At 40.2% G+C, this 24,428-nt stretch overlaps 1 protein-coding gene across 2 annotated transcripts in view; it reads left to right on the top strand.

The window, feature by feature from the left end:
• The window catches only part of LOC100474580 (S-adenosyl-L-methionine-dependent tRNA 4-demethylwyosine synthase TYW1), a 202,451-nt gene extending 179,085 nt beyond the window's left edge, over positions 1-23,366 (top strand). Inside the window, exon 16 of one of the 2 annotated variants that reach the window (XM_011234359.3) lies at positions 21,960-23,366. In XM_011234359.3, the coding sequence (XP_011232661.1) occupies positions 21,960-22,181 (222 nt within the window). In that variant the 3' untranslated portion in view covers positions 22,182-23,366. Of the gene's footprint in view, positions 1-21,919 lie in introns of both variants that reach the window. The other variant, XM_019807649.2, reaches the window with a different exon arrangement.
• The last annotated feature ends 1,062 nt before the right edge of the window (positions 23,367-24,428 follow it).

Here is a 24,428-nt window from a genome sequence, read left to right as displayed (position 1 = left end):
AAAAAAAAAACAGGAAAGGGCACATATTGTGTGATTCCATTTGTATGAAATGTCCAAACCAGGTAAATCCATAGAGACAAAAAGTAGATTGGTGGTTGCCAGAAACTGGGGAAGAGCAGGCTGGGAAGTGACCACTTTCTTTGGGGGCGATGGAAATATTCTAGAATTATCGAGTGGTGTCAGTTGCCCATCTCTGTGACTGTACCAAAAATCACTGAATTGTACACTTTAAAAGGCTGAATTTTATGGCATGTGAATTATATCACAATAAAGATAAATTAATACCAAAAAGGTAATAAAGGTCAAGAATGGAGTACCTCTTCTATAAATGCTTTTTATCAAGTAAAGTCAGGCTTAATTTGAACATGAAAGAACATTTTATCCTCCCCAGAAACCTTAACTGGCTTCCCGAATAGCTTCTCAGGTTAACGGCATTTAATAACATGAGATTTGCTCAATTAAAATTTCACATCCTCTAGCCTCAACAAACACCAGGTTAAAAGGCTCTCGTGCTTTGGTTGCAGTGAGATTGTATGTAGCTGACCTATGGTCTGTCAGACTTAAATACTTAGAAGAATATGTTCTGGGACATCAAGGAACAGAGAAATAAAGGCCACCTGGTATTTGAAATGTTAATTAAAGTAGCTACAAAGCTAATTAACTTACAAAGCAAAAATCTTAAAAATTAAAGCCAAAAAATCTGAATTTTTTTTTTCTAGTTTTTCACTCACTGTTCTCTTAGGTAAGGTAGTGCCTTTATAAAAAATTATCTGATTGAAGAGGCAGTGCTCTGGAAATAATCCTGACTGTGGTGGTGAAGTTCTGTCTTCCTCTGTCGAGACTGTTCTTCACATCGTAGCCAAGACATCTGTATAGAATATAGACCTCTGCTTCTCGGATGCTTCAGTGACCTCCCTTTGCTTTTAACATAAAAATCAAAATCCTTAATGTGACCCTAGGACCCAACATGATCAGGCTTGTCTACCTCTCCAGCTCCTTAAACTGCTCTTCCCTCTCTCGTTCTGTACTTTCTTTATTTTCTCAGCCACAATAGGTCTCACTTTTCCTTTAATTAGGTTGGGAGTCATGTACTTTTTTCAGTTCTCTCAGTGGTTGCACTGGAAATGCCTATATGCGTCCTCGACTAATCAATGTCTAATGGTAAAGAGTACTTTTACACTCTAACTGCAATGCAAGGACCTGAGAACACCTTACCATTTTTCCCTGCCCACCTCACATGCTGTTACTCTTGGGTACATTAATTCTAAATGTGGATAAGGAGAATATTGTTAAGTGCCCTGTATAGTCAGGATTCGTTTAGATTTACATGCACCTTTAACACTGTTTTGCTCTCTGTTCCTTCCTGCATCTTTGACCCTCCATGTGGAATTGTTTTCCTTCTGCCCAGAAAACACTTTTTAAAATATATTTTAGTGGGAGTCTGCTGATGGAAAATTCTGTTCTTGTTTGGAAACGTATATTTTGGCTGGGGATAAAATTGTAGGTTGACATTTGTTGCCTTTCAGCACAATAGAGATATTCTCTTGTCTTATAAATTCCACTGATAAAAAGTCAGCTGTTGCTCTGTTGCTCCTTTTCAGGTAATCTGCTGTTTTCATCCTTCTGGCTTCTTTTTTGGTTCTGCCATATCCACAGGGAGTTCTCAGAAGGAGCCAAACAAATAACTGAAATTTAGTGTGATAAATGCAATAACAGACATAGCTACCGGGTCCGAGCCAGCGCGAGGAGAGGGGCTGAGATTGACCCTCATCATCTCACGTTTGTTGAGCACCCAAGGTCTGTCAGGCACTATGCTGGGTACTAAGAGTACAAGGATGAGTTAAGCAAATAGTCGCTGCCTTCAAGAATGGTCTAACAGGAAAAAAAGGCAACTATCAAAGCAAATCAATGCCTCCAAAGTCTTATCAGAGCAACGATGGAAGAGAGTGGAGCCCAAAGGGAGCGCACTTGGGATGGGATGGAACTCTCAGGAGAGGCTTCACGAAGGAGTTGCTGTTTGACTGGATGTCCAGTGACAGCCCAGCTAGGAAGGACGTTAAAGCAGAAAACCGTACAAGGAAAGGCCCTTGGAGAAGTGCAGAGGCCTAGCCTGTTGGGAGAACCACAAGTAGGTCGGTATGGCCGGAGGTCAGAAGAAGGGTTGGAGGGAGAGGAAGGGGGTGCTTGGTCGGGGGCAAGAGCACTGATGGTGCTGAATGGCAGCCTAGTTGTGCCTTCTCCTCTACAAATGGGCAGGCGCTGAAGGGTTTTAAGTAGGGGAGTGACGCAGCCAGATTGGAGTTTCAGAAAAATTTCTCCAGCAGGGGATAAACTGCAAGACTAAAAGAGAAGCCAGTTAGAAACTGTTGTAATAGTCCAGCTGTCCGAGGGCGAAGTGATGAGGGTCTGAAACAAAGGTGTGAAGGGAGAGAGAGGAGTGGTAGACTTGGTCAGATAGTCAGTGCAGGCATCCTAGGTGAGTTGGGGGCTGCTGTCCCCTCAGTCCTGCCAAGTAGATGTCGAAGTGCAGGCTCTCCCCTCAGAACCTCTGATACCACTCTGACTAGGAAGGAAGGACCACCTCATTGCTGCTCCCCGGTGATAGTATGGGATGGATATGGGGGCCTCGTTGCCCCTAGGTGGGGCTGAAAGTCTTGGCTCTCTGCTAAGCTGCTCTGTCTCATGGCCTAGGTTGGTTATTGCCGAAAAGTTTTCTTTCCTGCTAGCTAGGCTGCCCTTTTCCTGGTCCTTTGGCTAAGAAAAGCAGGTTTTTCATGGGGCTCTAAGATTTTTTTTTTTTTTTTTAACACTGTTTGTGCCCTTTGGTATTTCTGGACTGTAGACTTCAGCCAGGCTTCTGGGCTCCAGCACCCAGTGCCGGATATAAGAGCCAAAAATAAAACCCGGGGAATGCACCACTCTTGTTGTTCCTCAGGTCTCAGGGTCCCTAGCCAGTCTGCCTTCTTATATACACCTTTAAAATCTTCTTATGTTTGTTTTATGTATAATATCCAGGGATTTTAGCCGTATAGTGGGGGAGGTAGGAAGAAGTGCACAGAAGTCTGTGACCACAGTTTTGACATTTATAGTTTTTGGTTTAGTATCTCCTCAAAGAACAGTAATGCCAGTCTACTTGATACACCGTTTATTGGTAGATTGTTTAGCAGATTATTTCCATGTGAATTGACTTTCTTTATGTTAGAAGTGTCACCCAGTATAGTTACATAGCTGCCCCTGCAGTGTTACTGGATTTTCCTGAAACTTACATGAAAACATCTTTGCCTGATGCTAATCAGAGCCCATCAGATCCCATTTAATAAGTAGGCCAGCAGTTTACTAATGGATGCCTTCTTAAGATTACAAAAAACAGAGCTATAACCAAAAACCAAACAAAGGAAATAAACAGAAAAAAGACAAAACAAAACCTAAAGAGTAGAAGAATCCATAAAACAAATCATTTAGTTCATAAATAACAGAGCGGGTATTGACTGTTTAACGACCTCATTGTTTATACTGCCAATGCCAAGCTTATCGTTTCTCCGGTATATTTTTGAAACAGGACGTCTCACAGTGAATGTAAAAGAAAAACCTAGATATTTTATTTGATTTTTAATGGCTTTCACAATCAGGGCCTGTTTGGCCTTGTTTCAGGCCCCCTCTCTGGGCCTTTGCAAGGTACCGCCATGTTGCTTTTTTCCTCCACCTTGCCCAAGATACCTCTTCTGCCAGAGATGCACTCACCACCCTGCCCCACCCCAGTTCATGTGCCGAATTTCTCCTCCTTAAAACTGTAAAACAAATCTGCTTGGGGGCTGCTTCTCTCAGATCTATATGCGCATCGATAAGGCTGCCTTCTTTAAGGAGCTCTGGGTTCCTGGAACACAAGGATGTCGTCCCCAGCACTTCCTGGAGTCCCCGGGACACAGTAGAGTCTCATTGTTGAGTGAACTGACAGCCTTTTCACTGTCCTCTCCTTTCCTTCTTCACGGTCTTACCTTCAGAAAGCAGAGACATTGTTCCATTGTCCTTGCTAATTTTGGTATGTATTTACCTTCTTCCTTATTACTTATTCATTCAATAAATATTTATTCTACTGAGTTTGCTATTTTATAGGTCATCAGTGACCTGCTAGCTGTTAAATCCAGTTTTTTTCCTGCTCACCATTTCCTCTCTGTGTTTCTGCAGTGGGAATCTGATGCTGATCCATGCTTCTTGAATGCACTATACTTGTCGGATTCTATTGAAGTTGGCTGGCAGAAATAAGAGCATGGCCATAAAGTCCAGCACTGAAAATCCCTCCACTGTGGCATTTCTTTCTTTATCCATTTCAAAAATTTTAAATTCTCAGATCTAAGATACCATGTAGTGCGAAGCGTAAGGTGAATTCTTTAAAAGAAAAAAAATTCTAGAGATTTCAAGCGTTGGTTGAATATTTACATTTAGATGACCTTTAAAGATTCTGCATTAAATTAGTAAGATTTTCACAACCTGGAACAGCCTCTGGAGAATCCATTATAATCTGTATTACCCTATCCATCCCCAGAGTACTCCATGGTCATCTGCACCATTTACAATGAACTTGTTATTGCCATATGTTACATCACACACAAAACATTTCTTCATTGTTACTGGAATGTTTTTTTTAATGGATGATTATTTTTTTCACAACAGTTTTGTCATTTAGAAGTGATGTTTAGACTCTAGATAAAGGAGTTTCTGCTCTTGGTAAGAGGGAGTTTCTTTAGTGGGTGGGAGTAGAAAGTGCAATGAGTTTCCTTGACTTTGAACAAAGGAAAGACGGAACAGAGACTCAAGATAAGTCAGTCAGCATATTTTAGTTCCAAGGTTGAGCTGGAGGGACAAAGAGATAAGTATAGTTGCCCACAGGAGACTGTCTAATGGGGAGGGTGGACATGTCTGTGTGCCGGGATAAGGAGACACAGTCACCCTTCTGCTTCCGTGTTTCCCATTAGCTGGTCAAATGTAACCTTGGACCTGTCAGTCTGCAAGCTAATAAGACCATGATGAATACGATACACTCTGATACTTTTAGTTTAGAAACAGTGAAGTCCTTCCTCTCTGCATATTGGTGATATCCTATTAAAGTGGATCACTGCCATGGAAACCAAGTAGGTTATATGTATGGCTTGCAAATCCACAAAGTGTCGTTTTAAAACTTCAATTGCTTACTTAAAAAAAATAAATTTTATGTCTCAGTACATACAGTTTGGGATTTATGGAAAGATTGAGATGATAGTACGAAGAGTTCTGCTATACTCTAGGTTTGCTTGTTACTAACATCTTACATTGGTACAGTACATGTGTTACAACTAATGAACCAGTATTGCTACGTGATTAGCCAAAGCCCATAGTTCAGATTTTCTTAGGTTTTACCTAATGTGCTGTTTCTGTTTTGTTCCATCCAGGAGAACACATTATATTTAATTGTCATGTCCCTTTAGGCTCCTCTTGGCTATGGCAGTTTCTCAGGCTTTCCTTGTTTGGGATAATTTTGACAGCTTTGAGGAGTACTCACAGAACATTTTTTAGGATGAACCGCTACTGAAATTTGTCCAGTGTGTTTCTCATAAGACTTGGGTTGTGGGTTTTTAGGAGAAAGACCACAGAGGTAAAGTGCCATTTCCATCATACTGTGTCAGGGATGCATACTGCCAACAGCTAGTGATGTTGACCTTGGTCAGCAAATTGAGGTAGTATTTGTCAGGTTTCTCCACTGTAAAATTATTCTTGCCCTCCCCCTTCTGTACATTTACTCCTTTGGAAAGATGTCACTATCTTCAGCCCGTATGTGAGGAGTGAGAGTAACGTTCTATATCCTTGAGGGTGAGATAGCTGCATAAACAGGTTTATCTCTTTTCCCCAGTTGTTAATTTATTCAGTCATTTTTATAACAGTATGGACTCATGGAATGTATTTTATACTTTGGGTTATAATCCAATTCTACTTTATTTCTTTCGTTGCTCAAATTATTCTAGCCCTGGCCACTATGATCTCTTCTAGTTGGCTCTTGTAGCTCCTTTGATAGACTCCCATCAATGTTCAGGGCTTTATTTGGTTTTGGTTTTGAGCACTTCTTTACTTTCTGGCTCTACAAGATGCTCCAGGCTCATCTTGTATATTTTCTGCTCCAGTCCTAGAGTCAGTCATTTCTATCAGGAGCCCTGGTTCCTTTTATTGAAGAATGGTGTTAGAAACCAAGATCTGGGTGAAGGTGTGCTTGTTGCTGCTAGGGTGTTGCTTCCTCTTTTACGCCCTCTAAAAGGTATATGACAGAGAAAAGAAAGTGTGTGTATATTCTAGCCTTTGTATATACACATGGGTGTAAATATTTCTACATGTATCCATTTGCACCTGTATTAAGCTAAACATATTCATGTCTCAAACTCTAATCCACTGCCAGCATGACTCACTCTAGCCTCCTCTCCTTGCTTATTTGTAAATTCCCTTTCCAACAGTGAGACACCTAGCTCCTTGTATCAGCCATCCATTTACTGAATCGTTCGGTTCCAATATACATGTATAGCAGTATCAGAACTTTTAACCCTCGAGTACAGTGCTGGTATGTAGGTCCTTTTGCCTTCAGTCTTAGAAGCTCCACTCCTTTCCAGAATTACTTAGGTCAGCACCTTTTCCTCTTTCTCCCCTTCAGTGAAATTATTTCATACATTTGTAACCTAGTTAGATTCTCACACACAGTGTGCACCTCTTCTGGGATCCCCTGACCTCCTGAATGATTTTTAAAATTTTTCATATTTTAGGGGCACCTGGGTGGCACAGCGGTTGGGCGTCTGCCTTCGGCTCAGGGCGTGATCCCGACGTTGCGGGATCGAGCCCCACATCAGGCTCCTCCGCTATGAGCCTGCTTCTTCCTCTCCCACTCCCCCTGCTTGTGTTCCCTCTCTCGCTGGCTGTCTCTATCTCTGTCCAATAAATAAATAAAATCTTTAAAAAAAAATTTTTTTTTCATATTTTAAGGTTCAGTATTTGTACTATAAAGATGCATAGGTTTTGAAAAGTACATAATGTGAAAAGATGAATGAACATCTTTTCATATGTTTATTTGCCACCTGTATGTTTTCTTCAGCGAGGTGTCCAGATCTTTTGTTTATTTTTTAATTGGATTGGTTATTTTTCTCATTGTTGAGTTTTAAGAATTCTTTACATATTTTGGATACATTTATCAAATGTGTTTTGCAAATATTTTCTTCCAATTTGTGATTTGACTCTTTATTCTTTTAACTGCCTTTCTCAGAGCGAACATTTTTAAGAAAATCTGGCTTATTAACATTTTCTTTCATGGATGATGCTAGGTTTCCAAACTCAGGGTCACCTAGATTTCATCCTATGTTATCTTCTAGAAGTTTTATAGTTTTATAGTATATGTTTAGGTCTAAGATCTGTTTTGAAAGCTGTAAGATTTATATAGGGATTTTTTGTTTTTGTTTTGCATGTGGATGTCAAGTTGTTGAAGTACCATTTGTTGGAAAGACTGTTCTTCCTCTGTTACATTGCCTGTGCTCCATTTTCAAAGATCAGTAGACTGTATTTGTGTGTATCTATTTCTGGCCTTTGTATTGTTCCATTGATCTATGTGTCTGTTCTTTCACTAATACTATGCAATCTTGACTTTTGTTAGCTTTATTGTAAGACTTGAAATTGGGTGGTATCAGTTCTCCAACTTGTTCATCTTCTTGGCTGTTGGGTTGGCTATTCTAGGTCTTTTTGCCTTTTCATATAAACTTCAGAATCAGTTTGTCAATACCTATAAACTAGCTTGCTAAGATTTTGTTAGGGATCGAGTTAAATCTACAGATCAAGCTAGGAAAAATTGACATCTGAACAATACTCAGTCTTCCAATCCATGAACATGAAATACCTCTTACTTAGATCTTCCATGATTTTTTTCACTTTTTTCCTGCATATAGATCCTATACTGTTTTGTTAGATTTATACATAAGTGTTCTATTTTTTTGATGTTAATGTAAATGGTACTGTGTTTTTAATTTCAAATTCCAGTTGTTTATTGTCGGTATATGAGAAAGCAGTTAACTAATATTTCTCAAAATATTAGCTCATATTTTGCACCCATGCTGTAATCACTTATTAGTTCCAGAGGGTATTTTGTTATTGATTCTTTGGATTTTTTTACATCAGCTAATCATGTTTTGTATGCATCTCTTCCCACTCTGTGTATCTTTTATTTCCATTTCCTGTCTTATTGTGTTAGCTAGGACTTCAAGTATGATGTTGATTAGAAATGGTAAAAAGGTGGGGCTCCTGGGTGGCTAAGTCGTTAAGCGTCTGCCTTCGGCTCATGGCGTGATCCTAGTGTTCTGGGATCGAGCCCCACATTGGGCTCCTCCACTGGGAGCCTGCTTCTTCCTCTCCCACTCCCCCTGCTTGTGTTCCCTCTCTCGCTGGCTGTCTCTCTCTCTCTCTCTCAAATAAATAATAAAATCTTAAAAAAAAATGGTAAAAAGGGACATTCTTGCTTTGACTCTGATTTTAATGGGAAAACAACTGCTTTGTCACTATTAAATATGATGTTCACTGTAGGGTTTTGGTAGATATGTATCAGGTTGAGGACATTTCCCTCTATTTCTAGCTTGCTGAGAGTTTTTAATCATAAATCAGTTTGGATTTTTGTTATATACTTTTTCTGCAATTATCGATGTGATCATATTTTTCTTCTTTAGCTTATTGATGTGATGTGTTACATTAATTGATTTTCAAATGTTGAACCAGCCTTGCCATACCTGGAATAAATCCTATTTGGTCATGGTGTTTAATTTTTTTAATACATTGTTGGATTTGACTTGCTGATATTTTGTTGATTTTTACATATATGTTCATGACAGTTACTATTTTGTAGTTTTCCTTTCTTGTAAGGTCTTTTTCTTGTTTTGGTATTAGGGCAACCTTGCTCTCATAGACTGAGTTAAGAAGTGTTTTCTCTGCTTTTGTTTTCTGGAATAGTGAGAATTGGTGTTATTTCTTTTTTAAATATTTGGTAGAATTCACCAGTGAACCTGTCTGGAACAGGATGTTCTCAAGTCACTTCTTGTATCTACCTATCTTTCAGCCTTTCTGACCAGCTCCTTCTCTTTCTCCTTTCCTCCCTCCTTTTCTCTTGGCTTCTTTTGCTTCTTCATTTCTCATATCACCTGGTATGGCTGCTGTAGCCCCAACTTAACTCAAGAACCTACCACTTGGTCTAATCTCAAGTGCCAAATTCTCAAGAAACACATCAAGATATAAGATCATATTATCTGCACACAGACCTAATTTTACGTCCTCCTTCCTTATTTGGATGCCTTTTACTTCTTTTTCTTGCCTAATTGTGCTGTTCCAGTAGTATGATAAATAGAAGTGATAAAAGCGGGCATCCTTCTCTTGTTAACTGATCTAGGAGGAAAAGTTTTCAGTCTATCACCATCGAGTATAATGTTTGCGGTGGGTTTTTATATATGGATTTTATTATGTCAAGATATTTTCCTTCTATCCCTAGTTTGTTGAGTATTTTTTTATCATGAAAGGATGTTAAAATTTGTCAAATGCTTTTTCTGCATCAATTGAGATAATCATGTGGTTTTTTCCTCTTCATTCTGTTAATGTGATATAATACATTGATTTTCCTATGTCGAACCATCTTTGCATTCCAGTAGTAAATCTCACTTGGTTTGGTGTATGGTTCTGAATTTGCTTTGCTATTATATTATTGAGGATTTTTGCATCAGTGTTCATGAGGGATATTGGCATGTCTTTTTTTCTTTTTTTTTTTGGTAGTATCTTTGTCTGGCTTTAGTAGGCAGACCTCATAAGGCTGAGTTAGAAAGTAGAAAGTATTCCCTCCTCTTCAGTTTTTGGAAAAGTTTTGAGAAAGACTGGTATTGGTTCTTCTTTTAAAGTTTAATAGAATGCAGCAGTGAAGCCGTCAAGTCCAGAGCTTTTTTTAGTTGGGAGATTTTTGGTTACTGATTCAATCTCCTTGCTAATTATTGGTCTACTCATAATTTATGTATCTTTGTGATTTAGTCTTGGTAGGTTTTGGTGTTTCAGGGAATTTGTAATAATCTTTTATAATCCTTTGTATTTCTGTAGACTCAGTAGTAATGTCCCTACTTTCATTTCTGATTTTAGTAATTTGAGTCTTTTCTCTTTTTCTTTCAGTCAGGCCAGAGGTTTGTCAATTTTGTTGATTTCTTTGAAGAACCAGCTTTTGGTTTCAGTGCTTTCTTTCTTTTTCTATTTTTCTATTCTCTGTTTCATCTCTGCATTAACCATATTATTTCCATCCTTTTGCTAGCTTTTGGTTTAAGTTTTTTTTTTTCTTCTCATTCCTTAAGTTGTAAAGTTAGGTTGTTGATTTGAGATCTTACTTTTTAAAGTAAACATTTCTAGCAATAAATTTCCTTCTTAGTACTGCTTTTGCTATGTCCTGTAAGTTTTGTATGTTGTGTTTTCCTTTTCACTTAGTCTCTTAATATTTGCTAATTTGCCTTATGATTTCTTCTTTGATCTACTGGCTGTTTAGGAGTGTGCTGTTCAATCACCACAAATTTGTGCATTTTCCAGTTTTCCTTCTGTTACTGATATTTAACTTTATTTCATTATGGTTAGAGGGATACCGTATATGATGTTTATCTCTTAAAATCTATTTAGATTTCATTTGTAGCCTAACTAACATGGTCTGTCCTGGAAAATGTCCCATTAAAACTTGAGAAGAATGTGTATTTTGTGTTACTGGGCAGACTGTTCTATTAGATCTAGCTGATTTATTGTGTTGTTCCAAGTCCTTTGTTTCCATACTTCTGTCTGGTTGTTTCATCCATTATTGAGAATGGGATACTGAACTCTTCAGTTATATTGTAGAGCTGTCTATTCTTCCCTTCAGTTCAGCCAATATCTACTTCATATATTTTGATGATCTGGTACTAGATATATAATGTTTATAATTATTGTGTATTACTGTATTGAGCCTTTAACTAATATAAATTGTCCTTCTTTCTGTCTTACCATCTTTTTAATTTGGAGTCTATTTTGTTTGATATTACCATAGCCACTCCTGCTCTCTTTTAGCTATTGTTTGCATGGAATATCTTTTTCCATCCTCTCATTTTCAACCTGTGTGTGTCTTTGGATATAAAGTAAGCTTCTTATAGTAGCATGTTGTTGGAGTGAGTGAGTGTGTGTGTGTGTGTGTGTGTGTGTGTGTGTGTGTGTGTTTAATCCATTCTGCCAATCTCTGATTTTTTTTGAGTGGAGAGTTTAATCCATTTACATTTAAAGTAATTACTGATAAAAAAAAAGGGGGGGGACTTCTGTCATTTTGCTGTTTGTTTTTCATATGCCTTAGAACTTCTTTGTCAACTCTTCCTAGCATTTTCCAGATACTATTTTGTTGTCTTCCAGCATGATCTTCTAGAATCTTTCATCATTGATGTTATTCCTTAGTTTGGTGTCTGCTGACAAACTCAACAATCAGTAACATTTACTAAGTGTTATTAAGTGTTACTAAGTGTTACTAAATGCTTAAGCATTTGATAATGCTGTGCAGGCATTAATTCATTTAATTCTTAGAAAAATTCTATGAGTCATAAATATTACTTTTCTTCATATTCTAAGGGAGATATCTCAGGCTAAGAGAGCACAAGCACAATTAGAGTTCAATCCCAGATATTTCAAAATACAAATGACATGATGATCATGACATCATACTGTCACTCAAGTGCTACAGAGCAGTCATACTTCTGATTCAGTGTTGATCACAGACTCCTCCCTCTTGGACATATAAATTTGCAATCTGTAAAGGGAGGGAAGGAAGAGCTTTCACTTCCCTGGGCCCTCCTTTCTTGGAATAGGAAGGGAATTGTGTGTCTCCATTTAGGTCTTAGTGCAGTGTTCTCCTAACAAAAACTACTGACAGACTATTTTACCTTCTGTCATATGTGTAGAGCTCGTGCTTATCAGACAGAGGCCTGGTTGCTTCCAGTAATTGCTTTCAGAAAAATGTCAGAGAAAATTGGCATTTTGGTGACATTGCTCAGAGGACTTAGCTCTACTCCAACAAAATTGTAGCTGAAGATGGAAATTCCAGAAATTGAGTGTCCAGATTTAAAAACTTTTAAATTGCACTTGGATGTATCTAGAATTCAATTGCATTGTTATAGTTTTGCTTCTCAAAGTGATTCCTCAGAAAAGGAGGCAACTCTGCTCGGCGCTCCACTGTTGCATGCAGTCAAGTGCACTTTGAAGTCTGTGTGATCTTTGCCTCCTCTTACCCAAAGAACAAGCAACACAGTTGTAGCTAGGGTAGTCAAGAACAAAATTCATAAATCTGGGAAATTCAGGTACTACTGTAGCACTCTTTCTTTGTGTTCCAAAATCACTTCTCCCTCAAACTACCCTGGGATTTCCTCTGCTCCTTCCCATCCACATGTACTTCTGAGTTATGAAGCCCCTCTTCCATCCTCTGACCAATACTTTCCCAGGGGTCTGGTTTCTAAGTATTACTGTATGTCTGGAGGACCAAACTTAGGAAATAACCGACACTTAAGATCATAACTTCTTGAGAGTGTGAAAAATTCAAATGAAATGTATGAGTCTTTTTTTGGTTAGTGTTCTTTTTTATTTTTGTAGTATTCTACTTTGTCCATTGTATGTGGACTTTGGGTTTTGGTTGTAATTTTACCCAAAGAAAGGGTGGATCTTTGCCCTCAGCTTCTAAGATGTGATTTCCAAGCTCTTGGAATGTCCTGCCTATGAAGAGTGTCTTTGTTTTTTGGGGGGCCTTGGATCACACCTGATAGTCTACACTAAGCATGTGATTTAGGGTAGGGCCTTTGACTACATGGTATGTGTTTGAGCTTCAGAGGAGCTGGGAACTAAAGTCAGCCACGCCACGATCAACTATGTCTAGGTGACCAAGTCCCAGTTAAAACTCTGGACATTAGGGCGCCTGGGTGGCTCAGTCGCTTAAGCATCCCATTCTTGATTTTGGCTCAGGTTATGATCTCGGGGTTTTGAGATCGAGCCCCACTTAGGGCTCCGTGCTGTCCTTGGAGCCTACTTAAGATTTTCTCTCCCTCACCCTCTGCCCCTCCATCCCTCTCCCCTTGATACAACAACAACAACAACAACAACAACAAACTCTGGACATCGAGGTTCAGGTGAGCTTCCTAGGTTGGCAGCACTCCGTGCCGTCTGGAAACTCCATGTGTGGAACTTTCCTAGAGTCTGTCGCATATGGCTCTTCCCTTGGCTGATTTTAATCTGTGTCCTTACGCTGTAATAAGCCATGCTCATTTAGTGAGTTCTCTGGGTCCTTCTAGTGATTTGTCAAAGACCATTCGAAGATGGTCTTGGGAACCCCTGAATGTACAATTGGTGACAGAAGTGAGGGTAGTTTTGGGGACTCCTGAACTTTGAAGTGGTATATCTGTTTTCAAATCCCAGACTCACCATTTCTCGTTTCTCTTATCTGAAAAATGGTAACTCTGTTTACCGGGTTATTGTGGTGGCTAAATAAAGTGACAATTATGAGGCAACTAGAATAGTGCCTTGCCTATAATAGGCCTTTTATAAAGGATCTTCCCTAAAGGTGCTGATGATTTGACTTTTCAGTAAAGAATACGGCAGTATCGGGGCGCCTGGGTGGCACAGCGGTTAAGCGTCTGCCTTCGGCTCAGGGCGTGATCCCGGCGTTATAGGATCGAGCCCCACGTCAGGCTCCTCTACTATGAGCCTGCTTCTTCCTCTCCCACTCCCCCTGCTTGTGTTCCCTCTCTCGCTGGCTGTCTCTATCTCTGTCGAATAAATAAATAAAATCTTAAAAAAAAAAAAAGAATACGGCAGTATCATGTGGAGAAATATTTGCACAAACTCTCTCCAATGGTGATACTAATCAAAAGCTCTTGATTTGCCCTTTTTAGCTCATAAGCAGGATTTCCTCCTTATTTTTAACTCTTGGATGTGTAGAGAAATATGATGCCTTTGAATGATTAGAACTTTTCCAGTAGCTACACAGTATTTATAATTTAAAAGCTGGCATAATTTCAGCGCGGTATGCTTGAGGCATGAGATTGACAGGCCAAATGGTAAGAATTTTTGTGGCATTTTGAGTTTGATGTAGCTGTGGGTATTCCGTATAGACTTACCTGTATGGAAGATACTATTGAAACTAATGGGAAGTCGGTTCTTCATCTACCAAAAAAAAAAAAAAAAAAAAAAAAGCAATGTGCTCACCTAGACTGCCTATACTATTAGGAACCAGTTAAGATAATGGGAGGAATATCTCTCACTGTGGCAGTTTTATTTTTTTAATTATTATTTTACCAGAAGGGACAAAAGCTGTGTAAATAAAAAAGAACCAGTCAGAGGCAGAGCAAGCTAGCTTGAGAGGTTCGCATGTAAGTCTTTTGTTTCCCCTGCATCTGCCTTGGAACAGTCAGTTTCTGTTGTGCTCAACTTGGGTACAGAAATAGCAGACAGCATGCTCCTCCTCAGTGTGCTCGTCGTTTAGACTTTGTGTTGAGGAAGGTTGAAGCACGCTAAGAATTGGGGGCATACAGATTATTTTCTGTAGCTTTTAGATCAGTTAAACAAAGGGAGTTGACTTAGAAATAGGATACTTAACTAAATCCGGGGGTAAAAACAATCTCTCTGCACTCCAAAATTCTCGAAAGACCCCACGGTTATTGTTAGTTCTGTCATTTTTCCAGTTTGACAGCTAGCAGTGTGTGATAGTGTAATGAACGTAGGTCCTGAACTCCCACAGATTTGAGTCTTGGCTCTCCTACTTCCGGAGGATAGGACCTTTGGCATACTTGTTACTCAGCTCTTTCGGACTTTTGCTCTTGTTTTGAAGATGAGACTCCAACCACATGAGTTTTGTTTAAGCGGCTCCCACAAGCTGGAGACCCAAACACAGTGCCTAGTGCACAGTGAGGTGCTTCATAAATGGCCATCACGACCATTGTCGTGCAGGGCTTCCCCTTTCCTCTTGCCTCTGTTTGTTGGTTTGGGTTGTTAATAAGATACTCTTCCCTTGCTTTGAGAGATCAGTCATTACTATCTTAAATTTTGTTTTTTAGTTTTATCAAAATTCTACATAGGCAGTTTAAAAAGTCAAAGTTGATTACAAAAATCAGCCGTTCCTTGTATTTTCCTCAAATATAGCTCCTTTTCCTCCTCTCAGGCAACAACCACTTTCAACTTTTGGGTGATTATTTTGGTATTTGTCTTTACATCTCTAAATAACATACTTAATATTGCTCTATTCACTGTTTTTTTTCTCATTGTCTCTTTATTCTATGGCAGATGAGATGAGGCTATCTGCTACCTTTGCTCATTGCACCCTTTCCTGTTCTTCCACCTTTGCAATGTATGCATACTGTAGTTTTGTGCATTATATGACCAAGTGAGCACTGTTCACTGTTGGATAGTGCAGTCTCCTATGATTGCTGTTTGTTTCCAGCATACCTTTTGGTTTCCTTGGAGTTAATATTTATCTTATTTTTTCTTTGTCTAGATTTCTATATTCTTTAGCTAAATGAACTGTCAAATTCTCTGCCACCTGTATCTCCTTTCAGACTTTCAGATGTGTTGGGTTCTCTATCATGGTCATCCTCTTATTTATTTGTTTATTTATTTATTGATCTATTTATTTTTAAAACTATTTTAATTCAGTTAATCAACATATACTGTATTTTTGGTTTTAGAGGTACAGGTCTGTGATTCATCAGTCTTATATAATACGTAGTGCTCATTACCTCACATGCTGTCCTTGATGTCCATCACCCAGTCATTACCCCTCCCCTCTAGCATCCCTCAGTTTGTTTCCTGTGATTGAGTCTGTTACGGTCTGTCTCCCTCTCTGGTTTTGTTTTATTTTTTCCTCTCTTCCCTGATGATCCTGTTTTGTTTCTTAAATTCCACATATCATTGAGAGCATATGATAATTTTCTGTCTCTGATTGACTTTTTTCACTTAGCATAATACCCTCTAGTTCTATCCATGTTGTTGCAAATGGCAAGATTTCATTTTTTTGATGGCTGAATAATGTTCCGTTGTAGATATATACCACATCTTCTTTATCCCCTTCATCTGTCAGTGGACATCTGGGCTCTTTCCATAGTTTGGCTATTGTGGACTTTGCTGCTATAAACATTGGGGTGCAGGTGCCCCTTCGGATCACTACATCTGTATCTTTGGGATAAATACCCAGTAGTACAATTGCTGGGTTATACAGTTGCTCTATTTTCAACTTTTTGAGGACCCTCCGTACCGTTTTCCAGAGTGGCTGCACCAGTTTGCATTCCCACCAAGAATGTAAGAGGGTTCCCCTTTCTCTACATGCTCGCCAACATCTGTCATTTCCTGACTTGTTAATTTTAGCCATTCTGACTGGTATTGCATCGTGGTTTTGATTTGTATTTCCCTGATGCTGAGTGATATCATGTTCATCTTTTTAAAGGAGTCTCCCCAGAGGCATTTTCTGACCCACCTGCTTTGGACACACAGCTGTCATACTGGGACTTCTTGAGCTCCCTTCTGTGTGGGATGTCTTGTTTTGGGGATCCCTGTCTCATTCAGGTGAAATATCCTCCAGTAGATTCCTGAGAAGGGTTATGGGGGAGGTCCAATTTATTGAGAACTTAAATGTCTAAGAATGTTTTTATTCTCCCAATGCACTTGACTGATAGTTTTGCTGGGTATGGAATTCTAAGTTGCATACTCGCCCTTGTGCAATTGGAGCCACTGTCTGAGCTTTCAGTGTGGTTTTTGAGAACTCTGAAGGCATTCTGATCTTTAATCCTTTGTATATGACCGTTTTTCCCTTGTTAGGATTTCCTTTTGTCTCCATTGTTTTGAAATTTCACTGAGATGTGCCTCAGGCGGTGTGTCTATTCTTATCCTTTGTCCACCCCTTTAATCTGGAAACTCATGGCCTTCACTTCATAAAATTTTTTTCCAGACTTACTTCACTGAGGATTTCCTCCTTCCTATTTTTTCTCCTTTCTTTCAAAAACTGGTGTTATTTTAAAATTGGATCTCTTGGGCTAGTCCTTTATTTATTTATTTATTTATTTATTTATTTATTTATTTAGTATCCTCTCTCCTGTTTTCTCTTTTTTACTCTACATTCTAGGAAATCTTAATTTTTTTTTTCTTACCTTTACTGTGGATCTTTCATCTTTGTTCCTATAGTTTTAAAGTCTAAGGTTCTTTTCATTCCTTGAGGGTTTCTTTTTAGAGGGTAACTTTTTTTTTTTTTTGATACAATATTATCTCATTTCTCTGAGGATAGTTGTTTTAGTTTAGTTGTTTGGGTTTCTGATTTGTTTTGTTTGCTGTTTTCTTCTTGCGTACACTCTGTTTACTCTGTTACTCTTTTCCTTTGGTTTACTTTCAGTTCTCTTGTTAGAAGTTTTCTTCAGATGTTCACTAGTTGTCTGCTCATATTTAAGTGGGAAACTAAAAAACATATTGAAAGTCCTAAGTGTGTGGACTGGGCTTGACTTTATCTTAGAGAAATCTAGCTGAGTCATTTCCTTAGGAAAACCCAGATAGTACTTTTCAGTCAGTCGTCTTGGGCTGGCCAGAAGGCTCTCCTGTTTTTCCCCGGGCTGCATGACCATCAGAGGTGGGGACGTGGGCAGGGATTAGGGCTGTTGTGAACCCTCATTTCTGGTATGATAGCCCTGTTCTCAGCTCTACCTGCTACCCCATAGTCCATGGATTTTCTCTCTTACTGTTTTAGGAGAATAAACCTCTTGTCTTCTGCTGGGAAGGGTGTTGGGTCAGTTGGGCAGCTGCTCAGCTGTGTGTCTGTGCAAGGTGTGGGGGGAACTTGGGATTCTAACAGTTTCTTACACAGAATAGAAGTCTGTCTTTGGGGCTTTTTTTGGGGTGCAAGGAGTCCGTGCTTCTTCTACCCCTACTTCCAGAGGTGACTGGTGCCTCCAGTTTCCAGGCCTTTGGGGAATTCTGAGGCATAAATCGGGTCGAATCTTGGATTTTTCTATTCACTGGCCTAAGATGCAGTTCTCATGGGTCTGCTAAGCCAGTTATTGCTCACCCATCATCCTTCCCGCTTCTGCAAGTTTGATACTGTTTTCTCCTCTCCTGATCTCTTTGCTTTTACAGGTTTACCTTTAGTGTCACTCTAGTGGGATTTCAGGAAGTGAAGTACATGTGCCTGTGTCAAATCTGCCGTCTTTAATAGAATCTTTTTAAGCATTAAAATAATAAAGAATCTACTTGTCATTATCCTGTTCAACGAAATCTTCCCTCTGTGAAAGAGAGAAAACAACGAGAACAAGACCCTTGGTGCTGCTATTTGTCCCGGACGACGGGAGCCCAGAGCCCTGGCCCATCTGCCCAGTAAGGCCACAGATCCCGGGCAGCCTGGCTCTTGCAGCTAGGGCTGTACTTCACTGTACTTGTCGTGTGTTTGGGGATCATCTGTGACCTTTTGAGTTTATTTGTAATTCTGCATAGATTTGCCTCTTCCCTTACCGTTGGGAATTCTTGAAGCAGGGTCACCCCATGTCTCAGCATACTTAACCTCAAATTTTGTGATTTCGGGTTTCTTTCAGCAATATTTTTCTGGCAGTCATATCAGATTTTGCCCTTTCAGCTTTTGCCTGAAACAATTTGACTTTTTCTGCATTTCTATTTAGTATTATTCTCAGATGGTCCTGAGAGGGGCATACATAGATTCCTTTTTGTCTTAGGAGTCTGATGGCTTTGTGTTAATGTAGGAGTTACCCGCTGTTCCAGACTGAATATTTATGTCCCTTCAGAATTCACATGTTGGAGACCTACCGCCCCAGGGGGTATGGATTTAAGATAAGGCCTCTAAGGAGATATTTAAGGTTAAATGAAGGTCATAAAGGTGGGGCCTTGATCTGATGGGATTGGTGTCCTCATAAGAGGAGACAGCCCCCCCACACACACTGAGAAAGGAACCTGTGAAACCACAGGGAGAAAGAAGGTGGCCGTCTACCAGAAGCTTCCTCTTCGACTTCTAGCCTCCAGACCTGTAGGAAAACTAGCATCTGCTGTTGAAGCCACCCAGTCTGTGGTATTTGGTTACAGTAGATACCAAACAGCTAACACACCTGCCTTTCTTAGACTTCAGCCATCAGAGTGGTCAGTTGTCAGATATTAGCTTACGGTTGGCGTATTTGTGCAACTGACTGCCTCCATTTTAAGCCAGAGTTAGAATTCTATAGTCAGAGGAGACCAGATCTTAGCTGCATTAGGGGTTAGGGAACTTAGCATCCTACAGCAAGTGACTTTTTTTTTTTTTTTAATGAAATCATTTGCCATAGTTTTGTGAAAGTTGTGTTTCCAGAACGTGTGTGTGTGTGTGTGTGTGTGTGCGTGTGTACTAGATTGAGATACAAAATATATTTCTTATTGCGAGTGGTGGTGAAAAAAGATTTTAAGTCTGTTGCTTTAGTTTAAGCTAATCTTTCAGTCTCCGTTAAAATACCCGTGGCAAGTGATGATTGTTGGAGTTTGAACGAAAAGGAAGACCGGGATTGTGGACCCTGAAGGGTCAGACTTTGGAACCCAGAAGGGGACCTAGAGATCTAAAGTCCAAAGGAAGAGGCATAGGGAAGAGGAGAATCCGGTAGTCCGTCTCACCCAGCAAGTGAAGTAGAGGGCCCCCAGCAGGACTTTTCTAGTAGGGCCAAGCCCCTGGGGGTGCGGGGTGATTTACCACGTCTTTCTCTGCACTCCCAGAGTGCCTTGCTCATAACCTTACTCGCTGCACACACGTTATATTGTAATTATTTTTTAAATGTCTGTGACTGGGCCAAGTCCATAGTTAGCACTCCATAACTGTTACAGGAGGGAGAAATAAAAGGCGGCCATCATTATTGGCCTCGTTTTACTGTCATACCCGGTAACGAACGACCCGTGTGCTCCTACACTGGCTGGAGTGTTGCCCAGTTCTGGTAAGCTATGACCATGGCGCCTGCTCTCGCGACTGCGCTGTGAAAACCACACATTCTGTTTCACGGAGCCAACAGCAGCAGAATCGCATTCTCCCTCTCGGGATGTCAGTAGAACAGGTGGAAATTTTCATCATCGTGGGGTCTTCCAGCTGTGTTAAGAGGTAAGGAGAAAGAGGCTAGGCCTTTGCATGTCGGGAGTGCCAGCATCAGTTTTAAGTCAGGAATAGTCACAAAGCCAGCAGTATTGGTGTCGGGGAGAGTGCCCTGGGGGGGCAACTACAGAAGCAGTTCTAACATGTCGTTGGCCAAGTTCAGGGGAGTGAGGTCCTGTGGCAGGTGAACTGTCATCGTCTAAAGGGATTCAGGAAGACTTCCCAGAGCAAAGGGTGTTTTGGGGGGGATCTGAGGCTTGAGTAGGTGTTAATCAGACAGAGGGGGTAGGATGGGAATCACGTGAGAGGGGCGTTAGCTCATGAAGAGCCTCCAGATGGAGGTTTGATATTTCCACTGCAGGTTCTCAGTCATGGGGCTCTGTTCTGTCGCAGGCGTAGTGAGCTCAGAATCCCAGCCTGCAGAAGGTGGAAGCCGCCAAACCTGGCGTCAGAAGGTCGATCATCAGGAGGACTGTCGCTGAGTCCCAGAAATGAGGGCCTGTGTGAGGATGGCATCAGGACAGTAGAAATGCTGCTCACGAGGAATCCATGGGGCTTGATGTATTTTGGGTGTGAGGGGCCAGGGAGGGGTGGGGGCACGCACCTTTGACTCTGGAGTCCTGAGGCTCATTACCCAGGGATGACTGATTGTTTTCATGGTAGGAGAGAACATTTGAGAGCAGTCTGTCTTGGGAGGGTAAAGGATGGGGAGATGTGGATTTTGTATCTCAGGTTGTAGAGTTCATAGAGGCCCTCGGGGCACCATTTCAAAATATGGTTTTATTAGAAGATAATTTCTCATGATTCAGAGATAGACTAAACTTTTCCATTTATTTGGTACTTTTTTCCCACTAGAAACCTCTTAGCTGTTGGGTAAAAAATCAGATGTCATTGAAATTCAGCATATTTTAATATTCTGAATCCAGGAAACTATACATTTTCAATATTTTTCTCAGCTAGAACACCAAATTGTTACTTCACTTTGTTCATAATCAGGGGTTTTTAGAAGACAGCTTAACAGAACAATTTTTCTGTTTATAAATCAGGTATCTACGTATTACATATTTACACAAATGAGTTCCAAATAGATGCTTTGAGTCAAAAGCCTTCACAGTTCAATTAGTAATTCCTCCAGAGCTTCATCAACTTATTTTCTGTTTTCTTCATTCCTGGTCATTATTCTACAATGACTTTTGAGAAGCAATTTTCTTAAAAGAGTACAAATTGGATTATTCCTCTTTAGTGAATTGAAATTCTTAGCAAGGCTTTCCACTAATGAGATATTGTATCCATGTTGGGTTAAACAGGCCAGTTTGAGCCATTTAGTTAGCATTTCAGAATTAGAAGTCATTGATTAAAGCTTCACTAATAACTCAAGCAAAGTTTAATAATAAAATGGATCCCACTAGGTGCAGCTAACACAACCAAGAAAATTCATACCAAATAAAAAGTGGCAACAACAGGAGTTAGAATTAGCTTGTCCATTAACACATGATAATGCCAAAAAATTTTAATTAACCTTCTTTCAGTGATACTGCTGAAGATAAACTTGACTTGCAATTCCAGGATGAGTTCTTTCTCCGGCACTTGGGTCTTCCTCGTCCAGCACAGCAGCAGTCCTAGGAGAAAAGAGACTCCCCTCTGACCGTCATTCATCCTGCTTTGATATGGAACCATATCTGGAGCGTGAAAGAATTTTCTTTAACTTGATAGGAAGAAAAGAAATCAGGCTTATTTCTGAATTTTTAAAATATCTGTTTTTTTTTCTTCCAATAGATGTTTTTACGTCTGACCTGATGACACTTTTTCTTTCCAGTTTAAGATCGATAGCGAATGGTGGACGTGGATCGATTATAACCGCTTCCAGGAGCTCATGCAGGAATATGAAGATAGCGGAGGGTCAGCAACTTTCAGCGCAAAGGATTATATGGCGAAAACTCCTCACTGGGCATTATTCGGTGCCAGTGAAAGAGGCTTTGATCCCAAGGACACAAGATATCAGAGAAAGAACAAATCAAAGGATATTTCTGGATGTTGAGATGATCTGACTCTTGGGTACTGAAGGACAAGAACTGATGGCCCCAGAAGTTTCTCAGCCCCCACTGTGATTCTTCCAAGGACACATCACACGAATTATATTTCATGTAGAGGAACTGTAAGGCTGCACGTGGGGACGCGAGTCACATCCCAGGGTTGCGGAGGCAGCAGCACCACCATTGCTTTCCAGAGCTCGGGCCCTGTCCTGATTTGACTTCTTAGAGGACCATCGTTTCAGGGGAAATACACAGTCCTTAGAACGGAACTGATGGCTTTGAATTATAACTTGTAAGACTTGCTCGAATGCTATTCCTGGGGGTGTTGTAAGGAACGAATATGCGTTCCTCTACCCCTCTTGGGCTGTTGGCCGTTGGCCTTTGTGGAGTGTTCCTCCCCAAGGTAAGTATATCTGCTCCCTCCAGGACCTCCATCCCTTCTTTATATCTCAAGATAACACCTCCCGGGAGTCATTCAAGTTGTCATAATTCTTGATTATTTTTAAACACTGCATAGATTACATGAATTTTTGCTTAGTACCAGCTCTTTATGAATTGAATTGATCTGAAGGTACTAGATCTCATTCCAGTCTCATACAAACTACTGTAGAAGGAGTGAGGGGGCCGCATTAGCGTTGGAGCTCTCTTCCATAGGAGGAGGGATGCCTTGTGATGCCATGGAGTAGTTAGTCTCACAGACACACTTTGAAACTGAGTGCAGTTTGCTTTTGGTTTAAAACGTCAGTGTTTAGGGGCGCTTGGGTGGCACAGCGGTTAAGCGTCTGCCTTCGGCTCAGGGCGTGATCTCGGCGTTATGGGATCGAGCCCCACATCAGGCTCCTCTGCTGTGAGCCTGCTTCTTCCTCTCCCACTCCCCCTGCTTGTGTTCCCTCTCTTGCTGGCTGTCTCTATCTCTGTCAAATAAATAAATAAAATCTTTAAAAAACAAAAACAAAAAACAAAAAACGTCAGTGTTTAAGCCCCTGTCCTTACCCACAGAGCAGGTCCCCACCTTCTTTTCCCTCTTGTAGCCCAAGCCACTTTACACAATCTTTTTAGGGTTTTTAGGGTTCAAGTTTTTTCTAATTGAAAACATCATTAAATACTTAATAGTTTTTCAAAATACCATAGTTGTTTTTAAAAAATTCCTTTTTCCTAAAATTTAATTAATAAAATCTTTTGTAAAAACTAGAATTTTCTTTTGAGTGTTTATTTTAAAGATTCTTCTACTCCTGTGGTTCGAAGCCCTATCCGAATTGACCTCCTCTTTATATATCAGCTATTTTGTAAACCCTCTATTTTCTGCTCAAGTGAAAATTCCTCGATAATATAACCTGCCTACTCGCTCAGTTGAAAACCAGGTTCTGTATTTCTGTCTAAGTGATATGGGATGGGATGGTGGCAGAGCATCACGGAACTCCTGTGTTCTTTGTGAACCTACCTCATCTTCAAGCTTTTGTTTCATCTCCTCCTGTTCTGGTGACTTGTGAGACAGACAAGAGACTGGAGTGGTGCAGGCCAGTGAGGCAAAATCTCACTGAAACCCAGATGGGTCAGTGTTCATTGAACAGAGATGCAAAACACCCTGAAAGTGGAACGAAGTGTTAAAAAGCAAGTGCTCGTGTGGAGGGGGAGGCCGGAGGCAGGACACGCAGAGCTGTCGACCATCCTCAACCTCTTTTTTTCAACCACAGTAAGGACTTCCGTGAACCCACTTTCCCTCTAAAACCAAGAAAATATAGGCAAAGTGACTAAAATCAATGAATTTTAGAATTTTGATATTTAACCAAATCTTCACAATGAATTGAACGTTATCTGTTAAGAGAGAAATCAATAAAATGAACTGTTGACTTCTCATCAGAAACCATGGAAGCCAAACGACAGTGGGGTGGTGTCTTCAGAGGGCCGAAAGGAATGGCTTTCAACCAACAATTCTTTGTCTAAATCCTCCTTCAGAAATAAAGGAGAAATTAAGACATTTCCAGGTACACAAAAAGTGAGAGAATTCACCTGCAAACCTGCCCCACAAGGAATACTGAAGGGAGTCCTTCAGGCTCCAATGAAAAGTACCCTGGGCAGTAACTCAAAATCACATGGGAAAAGTAAAGAGCACTGGTAAAAGTAACTACATAGGTTTTACGAAAGACAGTATAAACGTATTTTGGTAACTCCTATTGTAAAGCGATAATTATGGAACTGTGTTGATGGACTTACAATGTGTAAAGATGTAATTTGTAGGACAGTAATAGCAC

This window comes from Ailuropoda melanoleuca, chromosome 10, assembly GCF_002007445.2.
Source record: "Ailuropoda melanoleuca isolate Jingjing chromosome 10, ASM200744v2, whole genome shotgun sequence".
In the NCBI taxonomy this organism is placed as follows: Eukaryota; Metazoa; Chordata; class Mammalia; order Carnivora; family Ursidae; genus Ailuropoda; species Ailuropoda melanoleuca.
Note: the sequence above shows the minus strand (reverse complement) of the source record. Positions and strands in the feature narration are given on the sequence as shown.